Source organism: Rhineura floridana, chromosome 7 (assembly GCF_030035675.1).
Source record: "Rhineura floridana isolate rRhiFlo1 chromosome 7, rRhiFlo1.hap2, whole genome shotgun sequence".
In the NCBI taxonomy this organism is placed as follows: Eukaryota; Metazoa; Chordata; class Lepidosauria; order Squamata; family Rhineuridae; genus Rhineura; species Rhineura floridana.
Genome location: NC_084486.1, coordinates 3,725,445 through 3,741,957, shown reverse-complemented (window position 1 = coordinate 3,741,957; position 16,513 = coordinate 3,725,445). Strand labels below are relative to the sequence as shown.

The following is a 16,513-nucleotide window of genomic DNA, read 5'->3' as shown; positions in this document are numbered from 1 at the left end:
CAATGAGGCAGATCCATCATGCTTTCCAAATCCTTTTGACATTGTCAGGGGCAGGTTTGTTGATGACGTTTCTTGTGGGTGGAGTCACCATTTGCTGTGCAAGCCGAAGGAGACGAATGGAGTGATCATTCGGAACATGAGGAGGATACATCTTATCGCCTGTTTGATGCCTTAGATTATCAGCCCCTTGCTCACAGAGTATTGAACACCCTTGGTCTCCAGTCTCCGCAACCTGCGGCTGCCACTCCCGCTATTAAAGGGGCCAGGGTCTTGAAATCCCCCACACCAGCAGAGCACTACCTTCCTGTGCCAGATCCTATTGCTAAACTGGCCAAGGACGAATGGTCTCATCCATTACAAACACGCTGTTTTAACGCCCTTGCGGACAGACTTTACTCTTTGGCTCCGGACTTTACAAGCAGACTGGCCGTCCCTGGCATAGACAAGCCGATCTCCAGTCTAGTCTCTAGATCCCTTTTGCCGAGGGAAGGAGATTCACATTTAAAGGACGCCACTGAGCGGAGGCTGGACTTTGCCTTATGCAAGAATCATGAGGCCACCGCTTTCTCCATGCGAGCCTCTGCATCAGCTTCCATCTTTTCCAGGGCAGCGATGATGTGGTTGGATGACCTCTTAGATGATCCTAATCCCGATCCTGTCTCTCTGAGGTCACTGATGAAATTGCGCAAGACAGCGGCTTTTGTGGCTGATGCCACCTTGGACGCAAATCAGCTGGGAGCACGAGCTATGGTAGTATCTGGGTTACTATTGTAAGAGGTTTATTTGCTGATATGTTTTGAGACAGGTATGTTTTTCAAGAGAAATGTTAAAATGGCAATTTAAAAAGTATTTAAATTAAGATCTAGTGTGCAGATGATAAACGGAATATAAATGATTTTATTTGGAGCAAAATCCACATGAATCTAGCCACAGAAAAATATAGCAAATCTCCTGTCTACATTTTTTATTTAGAACTTTTATCTGCCACCTTTCAACCAAAAAACTTCAAAGCAGATTTACCCAGTAAAATTGGACAGTTAAAGCATCCTAAAATGCTTTTACTCTACTTTAAACTTTTAACTACATTTTATCTTCTGCTCTTTTCCTTGAGCCTGGTATAGCTGCTCCCAGAACTCTCAACAGAGATTCTGGGGGAATGGTGATCTTAAAAAGACCTATCAAGAGGGGAGACCTGAGGGGGCCCCAATTGCCGTAGTGACGGGTAGAGGGAGGTATGGTGATATGAGAGGGACGTGCCAGGTAAGGAGAACGCAGCCCAGACATGTAGTGGCTGTGCCGCGTTCTGGTCCTTCTCATACCCGCAGGGTTGTTGGTTGTCCTATCAGCCAACTCTCAGATCTCCAGTTGCTGCTTTTTAATGCCAGATCGGTACATAATAAAACCTCCCTCGTCCATGATTTGATTGTGGACGAGGTGGCCGATCTGGCATGTATAACCGAGACCTGGGTGGGCGAACAGGGAGGAGTTAGTCTGTCCCAGCTCTGCCCACCGGGGTATCTGGTTCAGCATCATGGTAGATCTGAGGGTCGGGGAGGGGGGGTCGCTGTGGTCTATAAGAGTTCCATCTCACTCACCAAGCACCATGTCCATGCAATCACTGGTCTGGAGTGTTTGCACCTTGTGCTGGGCCAGAGGGACAGACTGGGAATCCTTTTGGTGTACCGCCCACCTTGCTGCCCAATGGCTTCCCTAACTGAGCTGACGGAAGTGGTCTCGGAGATACTGTTGAGATCCCCCAGACTATTAGTACTGGGAGATCTCAACATTCATGCTGAGGCTACTTTGTCTGGGGCAGCTCAGGACTTCATGGCCGCCATGACAACCATGGGGCTGTCTCAATATGTTAGTGGCCCAACACATACATCGGGGCATACTCTTGACCTGGTCTTTGCTACTGGACATGGGGATAGTGATCTGGATGTGGGGAGTTTTACATCTCTCCCGTTGTCATGGACAGATCATTGCTTGCTGAAGTTTAGACTTTCAGTAGCCTTTTCCCTCTGCAAGGGTGGGGGACCTATTAAATTGGTCCGCCCCCGGAGACTAATGAATTCTGAAGGTTTTCAAAAGGCTCTGGGGGTTTTTCCGGCTGATAAGACTGGCGCTCCTGTCGAAGCCCTGGTCGATCTGTGGAATGTGGAGATGACCCGGGCTGTTGACACGATCGCTCCTGCGCTCCCTCTCCTATGTAGAGCTCATACAGCTCCTTGGTATACTCCGGAGCTGAGAGCGATGAAACAAGACAGGAGGCGGCTTGAGCGGAGATGGAGACGAACTCCCGACGAATGCAATTATGAGCTGGTTCGTGCTTCTACTAAGCTCTATGTAGGAGCGGTGAGGGCGGCAAAAAAACAACATTTTGCCGCCACTATTCAGTCATCTCTCTCACGCCCACGGGAGCTTTTTAAAGTGGTTCGTGGCCTACTTCATCCAGGCCTACAAGATACGGCAGATACATCGGTAGCTCGATGTAATAAATTTGCTGAACACTTCCAGCATAAGATCTCATGCATTCACCGGGACTTAGACTCCTATTTAATAGCAGTTAATCCTACTGAGGTGTCCAGAGCACAGTCTTGTCATGTTTTGTTGGATGAGTTTCAGTTGGTTCAGCTCGAGGACGTGGACAAGGTGCTTGGACAGGTTCGTGTGACCACTTCGGTACTGGATCCTTGCCCCTCTTGGCTAATTAAAACTAGCAAGGAAGGAACAGTTGGCTGGGCCAAGGAAGTGATTAATGCCTCTTTACGAGAGGGAGTGGTCCCTGGCTGTCTGAAAGAGGCGGCAGTGAGACCACTCCTGAAAAAACCTTCCTTGGACCCAGAGGATGTCAGCAGCTACAGACCAGTAGCCAATGTTCCGTTCCTGGGCAAGATCCTGGAACGTGTGGTTGCTGACCAGCTCCAGGCGCTATTGGATGAAACCGATTATCTAGATCCATTTCAATCGGGGTTCAGGCCTGGTTTTGGCACTGAGACTGCCTTGGTCGCCCTGTTTGATGACCTATGTCGGGAGAGAGACAGAGGGAGTGTAACTCTGTTGATTCTCCTTGACCTCTCAGCGGCTTTTGATACCATTGACCATGGTATCCTTCTGGAGAGGCTTGCGGAATTGGGAGTTGGAGGCACTGCTTGGCAGTGGTTCCGCTCCTACTTAGCGGGTCGTCTCCAGAAGATAGTGCTTGGGGAACATTGCTCGACACCGTGGGTTCTCCAATGTGGGGTCCCGCAGGGTTCGGTTCTGTCTCCCATGCTTTTTAACATTTATATGAAGCCGCTGGGGGCGGTCATCAGGAGTTTTGGAGTGCGTTGTCATCAGTATGCTGATGACACGCAGCTCTACTTCTCCTTTACATCTTCTTCAGGTGAGGCAGTCGACGTGCTGAACCGTTGCCTGGCTGCGACAATGGACTGGATGAGAACTAACAAACTGAGACTCAATCCTGACAAGACTGAGATGCTGTTGGTGGATGGTTTCTCTGATCGGATGGTGGATATATACCCTGTCCTGGATGGGGTTACACTCCCCCTAAAGGAACAGGTGCGTAGTCTGGGAGTCATCTTAGACTCTTCCCTCACACTTGAGGCTCACGTAGCCTCGGTGGCCCGGAATACGTTCTACCAACTTCGGTTGGTAGCCCAGCTACGTCCCTATCTGAGTAAGGAGGACCTCTCATCAGTGGTACATGCTATGGTAACCTCGCGTCTGGACTACTGCAATGCGCTTTACGTAGGGCTACCTTTGAAGACGATTCGGAAGCTACAGCTAGTGCAAAATGCGGCAGCCAGACTGCTAACAAGAACTAAGCGGTCTGAGCATATAACACCTGTGCTAGCCCGTTTGCACTGGCTTCCAATATGCTTCCGGGCCAGATTCAAAGTGTTGGTACTTACCTATAAAGCCTTATATAGCGCAGGACCACGATATCTGTCGGAACGCCTCTCCCGATATGAACCGGCCCGTACACTACGGTCTTCTACGAAGGCCCTCCTCCGGGTTCCGACTCATAGGGAAGCCCGGAGAGTGGTGACAAGATCTAGGGCCTTCTCAGTGGTGGCCCCCGAACTATGGAATGGTCTTCCCGAGGAGGTGCGCCTGGCGCCGACACTATCATCTTTTCGGCGCCAGGTTAAAACCTTTCTCTTCTCTGAGGCATTTTAATTCCTGTTAATTGTAAATTATTATATTTTGATTTTAGACTGTACAGTTTTGTGTACAGTTTTGTGTTATTTTTATTGTATTTTAATGTTCACCGCCCAGAGAGCTGTTGCTAGTCGGGCGGTATATAAGCTTAATTAAATAAATAAATAAATAAATATCTCTTCAGCCCTCTTGCTGATGCTGTCTTGCCACAGTGGTCATAGGTGAATAGTCCCCCTACTCTGGAAGCGTGCCATCAAACACTGGGTAATACAGTAAATTAGTGTCAAAAAGGCAGGAGGGGCTTTTCAGTTGTGTAACAGGTATTAAAGTCAATATATTGAAAAGATTTAAAAAACAATAAATTTACCTATATAGCAAATAGCAAATTGTAATGTATAAAATTACTTAAGTAACATCAGTAGAAGTAGAGACTGACCAGTTTAAACCCTCTCGAATGACTAATGTATGATTTTATGTAATAATGTAAAATGGGCCAACTACTTTGTTCTCATAAAACCAATATATTGATAGACTGATGTACTAAAATGTAGCCTTTGACAAAATATTACTGAGGATATGTCTGTATCTCTCTGACATGCTTCAGGTTCAAATATTCAAATGTGTTTTACATGCATATGCATAGGTATTGCGATTTGTAGACTTTCTGTTTGCATTTTCAAAGCACACATCTCAGACACATGAAGGAAAGTCCAACCATGGGATAATTTTTGAGAATTCATGGAAATCCATTACAGTATTCCTATTCTTGGATTATATATCAAGGAACTATATGAGAAGGATGTTCCTTAAAGTGATGTGAATTTTATGCAAATGGTTTTGTTTTCACAGATGCTGCATTTAAAATCCTCAATCCTATGACTGTTCCACATTTTTTTAGGCTAAGTAGCAACAATGCACTGATACAGTTCTTACTGGAGGTAAAGAGCATTTGTTAACAGTGTATTTGAAAAATCTATTTTTGAAGTGTAGCAATTTCAGAAGCGCTGAGAAAAAGAAGAACTGCTGCCTCTCTGTTTCAGGGCACTCCAGAGATCAGAGAACATTATATTGACTCTAAGAAGGATGTGGATCGGCACTTGAAGTTTGCCTGTGAGCAGTTCATTCAGCAGCAAACGAAGCAGTTTGTAGAGCCTTTGGATGAATTCTTGACAAAGGTACTCACGGTCTATAGATTCACCATTGGTATCTTAAACTGCTGTGTTTGATGTATTTATGTCCGTTGGATTTTTGACAGAGAACAACAAAGACATTGTAAAGTGAACATCTGTATCAAAATAATTAGAAAATATGAATGTCATATGTAAGCTGCCTTATACTCAGCCAGATCATTGGTCTATCTAACTGAAAGGAGGCGAACCTGCAGCCCTGCAAATGGTGTTGGACTCCAGCTCTCATCAGCCTCAGCCAGCATGGCCAGTGGTCAGGGATGATGGGAGCTGGAATCCAGCAACTTCTGGAGGACCACAGATTAGCCACCCCTGATGTAACACAATACATTATCAAAACTATCAGTCCTGAGCATCTGCACTGAAATACCTTTATGCAACACTTTCACCAGCTCTGCTGTGATGAAATGGGCAACTGGTGTTTGTGGATTTTTCTCAGGCTTGAAGTAATTGTGCCTGATATTGAAAGAATACTGAATAATCACACTGTGATAGATCTATTATGCCTATTTATCTCATTATTTTAGGTTTCTAATTTGAAGACAGTGGCTATTCAAGGTGGTCCCAAGTACAACCTCCTGCAGCAGCCTTGGGCACAACCAGGTAATCTCTTTAGGTGCAGTCTACAGCCCTTATATGTACAGGCATACCCTGATTTAACATACGCAATGGGACCGGAGCATGTACTTTAAGTGAAAATGTACTTAAAGTGAAGCACTACTTTTTTTCTACTTATCGATGCATGTACTGCACTGCAATCGTCATATATGGGCATAACTGATGTAAATAACACATTTATAACTAAAATAAACATAAAATAAAATTAAGTAAGCTTACCTTTAATGTCAGCTGGCAGATGCGAAATGGATGAACGACTTTTCTTTGTATCTGCCATTATGTACAGTACTGTACTGTAATACTGTACAGAACTGAAGCCAAGGGAAAACAATACTGTACCAGTACACACACACCACACACGCTATTGGGAGTCACAAGCCAGCAGTGGCAAAAGCCAGAATTAATGATGGGCAGAGACAGAGAGAAAAATTAAAAAGTAGGAAAGGAAGATGGGACAATGGAGAGGTATAAAATGGGACAATGGAGAGGTATAAAATGAAATCAGGGTGATCTAAAGAATTTTTTTTATTTTTTATTTTTTTATAACAAACAATTACAGCAAAGCAGATGGGACAATGGAGAGGGAGAGGTATAAAATGGGACAGTAAAATGAAATCAGGGGGATCTAAAGAGCATGAGGTGCCCCCCCACACACACACACACTGTCGGGGCAGGCAGAGCTCTGATCGCTCTTTACAGTAAAGTACTTAAATGTAAATGTTCTGTCTCCAAGGCAGCAGCCGCTCAGATCGCTCCGCTCAGATCGCTCCGCTCAGATCGCTCCGCTCAGATCGCTCTGACGATGCTTCGCAATGCACGTGGCATGTGGAACACAAGTTCCCTCAGTGCCCGTTATTGCGAAGCGCGTAGGTTAAAGTGGGGTATGGTGGAGTATGGAGCATGCACGTTATAGCGAGGCGACGTTAAGTGAAGCGACGTTAAGCAGGGTATGCCTGTAAACTTTTGTGGCTTCTGTGAGACAAAGCTCATGTAACTGGGTCATGGATAGGCTCTGTCATTCTGGACCTTTAAAAAAACATTAATTTGAAAAAGTTTAATTCAGGGGAATAGCAATTCAAGGGTTAACTATTATCCATCTGTATCTTATGTATCTTACAGAATTACACAGGCACGAGAGTGGCTGTATACTATAGCCAGTGTGGATTTTTCGCATTTTGCAATGTTAAATTGAAAATACCCCCATGCCATTCTGATGCTTTCCATAAGCTCATTTCAAAACAAAACCGTACAAAACTTATAGTCCTGAACTCAGAAACGCTTGCTTAACGCTGTAAACTTTCATGGCGATACACAAAACAGTCAGAGAGATTCGAGAGTTCAAAGTGTAAAAAGAGAGAGAGAGAGAACCCTTTTGGACTTCTTTCTGTCGGAGTTCTCATAATTTGTTGAAATTAATTAAAAATCAGCCATATTCACAGAGTGCCTGTAATCCTATTACTGACCTTGCCTCATACTCTGACATTCATCTTCTGCAGTTTAAAAGTTAAAAAAAATGCCTGGCTGATTTTTAATTAATTTAAGAAATTTAGCATTAAACTGAATGATTATTCCGGCATTCTCAGTAAGAACCAACTGTCAGTGTTCTAAAAGCCAGACTCACAGCTGCTGGGCTTGCCTAATCAGGGGGTCACACTCACACCAGACCTTTACCTTCACTTTAGGCAAGTCATGGCTTCCCCCAAAGAATCCTGGGAAGTGTGGTTTGTGAAGGGTGCTCTTATTCCCCTGCCAGAGCTCCAGTGGCCAGAGTGGTTTAACAGTCAGCTGCTGTGATTGAAGCTCTGTGAAGGGAACAGGGCATCTCCTAGCAACTCTCAGCACCCTTCACTAACTACACTTCCCAGGATTCTTTGGGGGAAGTTATGACTGTCTAAAGTGAAATAAAGGTCTGGTGTGGATGTGGCCAGGGACAGCTTTGGTTTAAATTTGGGTGGGAGGCTACATGTGCTGTAGAATAAAAAGGTGGGAGAAATCCTGAAAAAGAATGATACTGTTCACAATGTTTTCCTCTTGGAAAGGAAATGGGCTTCACCTCTGCCCAGTGCCCGCTCATCCAATCTCTCCTCCCACTTCCTCCCTCCCTCTTTTATTCCTGCTCCCTCCCCCCTGCCCTCTCCCGGGTCAGTTTCACCTATCCTAAGCATGATTGCACAGGAGTAAATCCCACTGAACTCAAAAAGCGTGCAATGATGTATTTATGTTCGCCGCTTCCTCTCATCCCCTTCCTCTTGCCCCTCCCCTTTCCTTCACCCCTTTCCCTCCCCATCCCCTCCTTTGCCCTCCCCCCTGGTTAATTTTACCTTTCCTAAGCATAATGGCATGGGAGTAAATCCCATTGAACTCAATAAGTATGCAAATGATCAAACCTGCCCTGCCCTCCTCCTCGTTCCCATCACCTTCCTTTTGCCCCTTCCGTCCCGATTCCTTCACCCCTCCACCCTCCCCTTCCAATTTCCTCCTTCCCCTCACCCTCCTTCTGCTCCCCTTACCTTCTTCCTCCTTCCCTCTGCTGTCCCCTCCCCCCCTCCTCCCCTCATGGTCAGTTTTACCTATCCTAGCCATGATTGCACGGGAGTAAATCCCACTGAACTCAATAAGCAGGCAAATGATCAGACCTGCCTTTCCCCTCCTTCTCCTCTCCTCTCCCTTCCTCCTCCCCTGCCCACTCCAGCCCTCCGTCCCTCCCCATGGTCAGCTTTACCTGTCCTAAGCATGATTGCACATGAGTAAATCCCACAGAACTCAAACATGCAAATGAGCAGTCCATTCTCAGCAAACTTGGACAGGATCCCATTTCTTGCCTTCCGGATTAAAAAGCAGAGAAGTTCACTAATAGGCAAAAAACCTTGCAGTTTAAGAACACACCTTTAGCCAACAGATATTTCTATCAAACTTAAAAAAGCAGGGAAATTGGGCAACTATAGTGAATGCACTATCGGAGCAGGAGACCTGACCTCCTCTTTGAGATGTTGTACTGCCCTACAAATTGTCAAAATGCAAACACAATTTGGGTTGGTCTTTCACAGTCCAATCCACTTCCTGTGTAGCTTGGAAGAATTCGGTAACATGTGCCTCTGAGCATATGGTGAGTGGTGGCAACACCTGCAATCAGCCCAAAGAACAGAAACAAGACATGTGCTGTGTTCATCTTGTTTTGGCAGGGAGGAAGCAACATTATTAAGACAGTTGATATAGTTCAGATGGTCACTTTAACTATGTCTGATTTACTTTGCAACTTTAGTGAAACTTCCTATAGGAAATATTTTTTTTTTGTTTCTGTGAATATATGAAGTTCAGCAACACTTTGCAAAATTTGCACTAAAAAACCTCCACAAATAATTGTGGAATAATGGCACTGACTATTCTGAAAAATAGTTTCCAGTGGGCATCAGGAGTGTCTCAATTTGCACAAGATAAAACAATGGGAGGTGAAATATATTTGAACAAAATTCTAGCAGGCTGAAAACATGCATCCTCTTTTTTCCAACAGCTAGTGTTATTGCTGAAGTAGCAACATATTGTAATCATTCTGATTTTACATCAAACTGCAGTTTCAGATTCAACTGTTAATTCTCCTAATATAGAAATAGAACATATTTGAATTTGAAACACAAAAGGCTGTCTTCACCATCATATGACATTGACCAATAAAATGGCTTTAAAATTAATAAAAATAAATTTGACACAGATTTCTAGGATGAATAATGAGGGAAATAAAATTGGCTAGTTTAGATTCTCTGTAGAAACATTAGTAACACAGGAAAGAAGCAAAGTAAGAAGAACACCAACAAACATACAAAAATATAATTCTCCATCTTTGGAGATGGCAGGTGTTGCCACCACTCACCATATGCTCAGAGGCACATGTTACCAAATTCTTCCAAGCTACACAGCAAGTGGATTGGACTGTGAAAGACCAACCCAAATTGTGTTTGCATTTTGACAAATTTGTAGGGCAGTCCAATATCTCAGAGAGGAGGTCAGGTCTCCTGCTCCCCTGGTGCATTCACTATAGCTGCACAATTTCCCTGCTTTTTAAAGTTTGATAGAAATATCTGTGGGCTATAGGTACGTTCTTAAACTGCAAGGTTTTTTGGCTATTAGTGAATACATTCTTTTGCTTGTATCCAAGGTGAATAGAAAAGAAGTTGAATATATTCTACTGCAAAAAATAAAGATCTGTGGAGGACAGAAATTCCATGTGGTGGTTGTACTCTGTCCCCAGCCTAGACAAGGAGCACAGTTTGCTACTAAAAGGGCAGTGTTTGCAGAGGGAGGAGTCCTCTGTCTGGATACAGCATTGCATGCAGGGCCTCTCCTTCCGCAAGCCTTGGCCTCTCTTGACCACTTTACTTTTGTGCACTTTCGTTCCTAATATCTGGCACTTGAGAGAGCCACAAGCAGAGCATTTAACCATCAATGAGAGGTCTCACTGTGAGACCTCAAGTACGTCAATCTAGTGGGCATCTCCTGTGAGTAAGCTCTTTTTCCACAGGTAGCCTGCCATCAGATTGGGTAGTACTGCCATCTAGCGTCCGAAGGCAAGAATGCACTAGAGTTAAAACCTGGGGCTCGAGCCCCTCCCACTCCAGTCTTCATTCTTGCCTCCGTCCGAGGCAGATCTGAATTTAGACAGAGCGTAGCTAAGTGTTATTTCCATTCTGTTACTCTTCTTATCTTTTTACCTCTTGATTTCTTCGGGGCTCTTCCCTGAGGCTTCACCAGCAGCGGCTGCTGCTTTTACATTTAGCGGGGGCTCCGCGGCTGCGATCCTCCCCCCCTTTTTTCTTTGCCGTTTGTTACTCAGCTTTCAGAACTTCCTCCAGCAGCGGCTGCTGCTCTTTCCCATTTAGCAGGGGCTCCGCGGCTGCAGTCCCCCCCTCCCCCTTTTTGCCGTTTATTACTCAGCCTTCTCAGCCTCCTCCAGCAGCGGCTGCTGCTCTCTCGTGTTTGCGGGGGCTCCGCGGCTGTTAGGCTCCAACAGCAGCGGTTGCTGTTTTTTCGTTTAGCGGGGGCTCCGCGGCTGCGGTCTCCCCCCTCCTTATTTCAGTCTATATTTTAGCCTCTACATAGGGAAGCTTGCGGCTGCGGCTCCCTCGTAGACACCCCGCCCGTTCTGAAGCCTCTTGTAGCGCTCCCGTTTTTCCCGCCAACCCCGATATCGCAGCCGCCATTGTTATTTATTTCTGTCCTTAGGGAAGCTTGCGGCTGCGGCTCCCTCGGCGGCCGCCATTGCAATTTCTTCTATTTTTTTACAGAAGCCCCTCAGCCCTGCTGTTCATTCAACCCGGCTTGGGCTCAATTACGCTTACTGATATCGCCCCTCTCGCCTGGTTTTTAGCACCCTCCGGTGGCATATCCTCCCAGCTGACTCCCGGCCGTTTTCAAACCCTGCTAGAGTCTTAGTGAGAGGCTCCGTTATCACGGCCGCCATTTTGTTCGTTTTTTGCCGCCTTTTTTCTTTTCTAATCACTTGGGACTTGTGTGCTCTCCTGTTAACAAACATATACTCACCTATTCAGTATTCCCCTCAGACACAGCAAGTAGCCCTGTTGTGGGACTTGTGTAGTCTCCGGTTATCAAATTTATATTCACTTAATCAGTATTCCCTTCAGATACATCAGGTAGCCCTGTTATACCACACCTTCCTCTTTGTGTGTGTGTATATTTGTAGGTGCACCTCCAGTAGCCCTGTTATACCACACTTGCCCCATTGTGTGTGCGTATATTCGTAGGTACACCTCCAGTAGCCCTGTTATACCACACCTTCCCCAGTGTGTGTGTGTATATTTGTAGGTGCACATGCAATTGACTAGTCTGTGCACCTTGGTAGTACCGCACCTTCCCCATTGAGTGCGTGTATCTAACCTTGGCCACACTGCGATTTTTAAATAAAGCTTACCTCTCTGGCAGTGTCACTAGCGGTCTCGCACCTTCCCCATTGTGTGCGTGTACTTAGCTCAAGGCCAAGTTGGCAGTGTAACTAGCGGTCTCGCACCTTCCCCATTGTGTGCGTGTACTTAGCTTGGCGCCAACCTTACCCGAGTTGTTACCTTTCTCTTACTGGGCGTACTCACTCCTGTCATACTGTTTCTAGTCTGTCCTATACTATTTCTACCTTGGCTCTGTTACCGCTCATTCCCCATTGTGGGCGTCATTCAGAGATTGTCATGGCGGATTTGAACCCTGAGGTGACAATATCCCCTGAAGCAGGCTGTCCATCCCCACGCCAGCCAGCTAAACATAAACACGCCAAGGCAACAGCAAAGACTAAACACCTGTCTGGTCACGGAGCGCCCAAGAGAGCACGCTACGTATCATCACTCCCAGAGAAACCTTGCCATGCAGCCGTTCCTGCACTTTTCCAGTCTCCTTCTGAGTCTTCAGAGGAAGAGTTTGAAGGATTCCCCTGTCAAGCTCCTCAAACTCCGCATGGGCAGCCTCAAATTCCTCTTCAGGAACAGGCACTACCTTCTTCCACTCCCCCAGGGATACAGTTGACCCCTGACTTCCTGCAACAACTACGAGAGCTGCTGGGGTGCCTATCCCATCCCCAGCCTACTCTACATTTGTCTTCTCAGCCCGGAACCTCACGACAGCCCAGCTCTGCGAGACAACCCGGTGACAATACTGATGCTCCACTACCCTCTCCTAACCCATATGAGGTGGTCAGGGGTAGATTGGACGTAGAACAATCTCAGTCTGATGACTACATGAACGTTTTTCAGACTGACCTGGATGAATGGAGTGGGGAATCTGACCAGGAGGAAGAGATCTCCTATCGCCTGTTTGACCCGGCGGATTTCTCTCGTCTGTCACGTAGAGTCTTGGACACTCTTGGCATTCAACCAGAACTTATTCAACCGGTTGTCCCTCCTGTCAAGGGTGCCACAGTTCTCAAGTCCCCCAGATCAGTGCAGCACTTCATTCCCGTGCCAGACCCCATTAAAAAACTGACCAGAGACTTCCGGGAAGGGTGACTTAGCCTGTGCCTGCTTTTGAGACGGGCTCCTGCCTCAAAAGAAGCTTATTCAGATATATCAGTCAGATTTTTTCTTTTTTTTTGACTGATTAAACTTCTCCCGGGTAGGGAGAAACGAAGAGATTAACCTCAAAGCCTATTTTTGTTGGGACGACCAGATCTCATTAATTTATGGGACGAGGTCCAGCCGACGAAGGTGGGACGGATTTTTAACAACAAGCTCTATCTGGAAAAGCGAACGTTCATCTTATCTTCTAAGAGAGAACGCACTAACAGGCAAGCACCCTTCTTTCTATATTTTTCTTTTACTTGACTTAAATTGTTGCTGTTTAAAAGAGATTTGCCAGATTGATCAGTTTTTGACATCTCACTGGGGAGCCATAACTTCTCTCTGCTACGCACTAATTAATAGCTTATCTCTGTTTTTGTTGCAAAAAGCTGTCCTGGATTTGCATTCTAAAGATATACACTGAAGAGGGATTTCTATTCCAGATTTTTATTTTGAAGAATATTATATTGCCTGAGACTACTCTCTTTTTGGTCTATTTTATTTTGACGAATCTGTTTTCTGACGACCGCCATTAATTGTTTCGATCCTGGGAACTGCATTTTGTTTATTTAAACATGGAGAGATAAGGCTGTCTGCTCTGTTTATACTGTGATGTCACCAAGTTTGGAGTATTAACCCAATTGTTGCTGAAATAAGAAGTGGTTTTCCTATATTTTTCTTTTAAAATGGCAATTAAGAAAGTGGCTGAGAAGCTGGAAATAACTATGTTTCAGAAAATAATGGATGAGATTGAGATAACGAAACAAAACCTGCGACAGGGTTGTAAGGAGCTGAAAATTGAATTGAGTAAAATGAAGCAGGAGATTAAAGATATAGGGGTCCCTGTGAGAGAGGTGACCCTGGAAGGGGTCCCTGTGAGAGAGGAGACCCCGGAGATTGGAACAAACGTGGAACAGGAAAAAGATTTGGAGTCTATGGACTTTAGAAACAAAATTTATTGTTTGGAGACACAGGAGATTAAAGACATAGGGGTTCTTGTGAGAGAGGAGACCCTGGAGACTGGAACAGGGGTCCCTGTGAGAGAGGAGACCCTGGAGACTGGAACAGGGGTCCCTGTGAGAGAGGAGATCCCGGAGATTGGAACAAACGTGGAACAGGAACAAGACTTGGAGTCTATGGACTTTAGAAATAAAATCTATTGTTTGGAACTCAATGTTATCTCTGAAGAAATTAATGAAGATTCTAGAGATAAAGTTATCAATGGCATGGATAATCTTCTGGACTGGAATGATGTGATGGAGCCCAATATAGAGAAAATCTATGGAATTAACTGCAGCCATGTGACAATGGAAAAACTTTCAAGAGATGACCCAGTGTATTTTGAAAAAAAGAACAGAGATATGATTTTACAGCAGTATTTCAGCAACCTATTCAGAATGGATGGCAAGAAAATATTTGGGATAGAGGTAATTCCCATCAGACTCTTACTATATGACTATGGCTTTGACAGCAAGATTATTATGGAATACTGATAATGGAAGATTGGATACTGAAATTACTGGACTTAACAAGACTACTGAAGATGGAAGATGGAAAATGGAACTAATAGGGATAATAGAACAATGGCTACTGAAATTACTGAACTTAACAGATTCTGATGTGATGGATTAATTGAAATGTTTATTTTGACTATGGTTATGACAATAAGATTATCATAATTAGTAATGAGATGGATTAATCGATATGCTTATCTGGAAAAAAAAATTGATAGATATATTTCTTAAAGAATTGAAACCTCTCTTTGACTTTTTGTGGAAAGAATAAAGTAATGTTTATGAGATTTGATGATTAAGTAAGATAACTACTGGAGGAAAGTGATTTTATAATATGACTTAAGAGACAGGATTGTTATATATTATAGACTTATAACTGATTTGATCTTTGACAAATGGGAAGTCAATATTTTACTCTTTATTTTTTATTTTTGTTTTTTTTTTTCTTTTTTTCTTTTTGTTTAACTATTTTTGATTTTGTTTTTTGTCTTTGAATGTTTTATGATTTTGTCTTGTATGTTTTATGAAAATCTGAATAAAAATTATTGAAAAAAATAAAAATAAAAAACTGACCAGAGAAGAATGGGCCCGTCCCCTTCGTCCACGTCGTTCCTCCTCCTTAGCCAACAAGCTCTATACCCTGGACACGGAATCCATGTCCTTTCTGAACGTCCCGGGGGTGGACCAACCTATTTCCAATCTTGTATCCCGTTCTCTCCTTCCAAAGGAAGGCGAATCACTGTTCAAGGACCCCTATGAGAGGAGGCTTGACTTTGTCTTCCGTAAGATCCATGAGGCCTCCGCTCATTCCATCTGGGCCTCTTCTACTGCCTCTATCTTCTCACGGGCTTCCATGATGTGGTTAGAGGATATCCTTGACGAACCCAACCCGGATCCCGCCAAACTAAGGAAAGGTATCCTCAAGATACACAAGGCTGCTGCCTTTGTGGCCGACGCCACATTAGACGCTTCCCATCACGGTGCACGCGCCCTTGCAGCCGAAATTGTAGCTCGTCGTACTCTATGGCTCCAACATTGGGACGCCGACTCGACTGCCAGAACCAACTTATCCTTAGCTCCATACTCGGGAAATATGCTCTTCGGCGAGGACGCTCTCAAAGCAGTCCATGTCGACCCCAAGGACAATCGTAAACCTGCACTAGCTGCGGCCAAAAGAGACGACCGCAGACCCAGACGACGGTTTACCCCTTACCGTTCCTTCCAACCCTTTCGGAGAGGATGACCCGGTGGATGAGGACGGGACACCAGGCCTACAAATTTCCATCCCTTCAAGGCACCCTGGTCCAGACAACAATCACAATACAGGGGCCAATACCAGAGCAGGCAGGCATATGGCAGAGGAAACCGTCAACGCAGGCAGTTCTGACTCCATCCCCATTGGAGGCAGACTCTCCTTCTTCTCCAGCATCTGGCTAAACTTGACAAACATCTCCTGGGTCAGACTTCTCTTCACCCAGGGCTACAATATAGAATTTTGGCGGACACCACCGGACAAATTTTGCATCTCCCCCGTCTCCAGGGCACGCAAAAAGATCATGCAGGACGCACTACGACATCTACTAGAGCTAGCCGCTATAGAGCCTGTTCCCCCATCCGAACGGCTACAAGGCGTGTACTCCGTCCTCTTTACGGTTCCCAAGTGAGACTCCTCATGGAGGGCGGTCTTAGACCTCAAGGGCCTCAACCGCTTCGTCAAATACCGCCACTTTAAGATGGAATCTCTGGCGTCTATTGTAGAGGCTCTACAACAAGGGGACTTTATCGCATCCATCGACCTGAAGGACACTTACTTACACATCCCAATTTGCCTGCGTCACAGACGGTTCCTGAGATTTGCACTAGGCCACCTCCATTTTCAATACTGGGCCCTTCCATTCAGCCTCTCCTCGGCCCCCTGAGTCTTCACCAAAGTGATGGCCACCATGCTGGCGTATCTCCACCTCCAGGGGGTCCATAT

At 45.2% G+C, this 16,513-nt stretch overlaps 1 protein-coding gene across 3 annotated transcripts in view; it reads left to right on the top strand.

Annotated features, from left to right (window-relative positions):
- The window catches only part of COG3 (component of oligomeric golgi complex 3), a 115,779-nt gene that overhangs the window by 87,408 nt on the left and 11,858 nt on the right, over positions 1-16,513 (top strand). For all 3 annotated transcript variants that reach the window (XR_009763878.1, XR_009763877.1, XM_061634728.1), the window contains exons 18-20: positions 5,014-5,102; positions 5,205-5,339; positions 5,879-5,954. Coding sequence is in view for 1 of the 3 variants with exons in the window: in XM_061634728.1 (XP_061490712.1) it covers positions 5,014-5,102; positions 5,205-5,339; positions 5,879-5,954 (300 nt within the window). In the remaining 2 variants the exon portion in view is untranslated. The remainder of the gene's footprint in view (positions 1-5,013; positions 5,103-5,204; positions 5,340-5,878; positions 5,955-16,513) is intronic.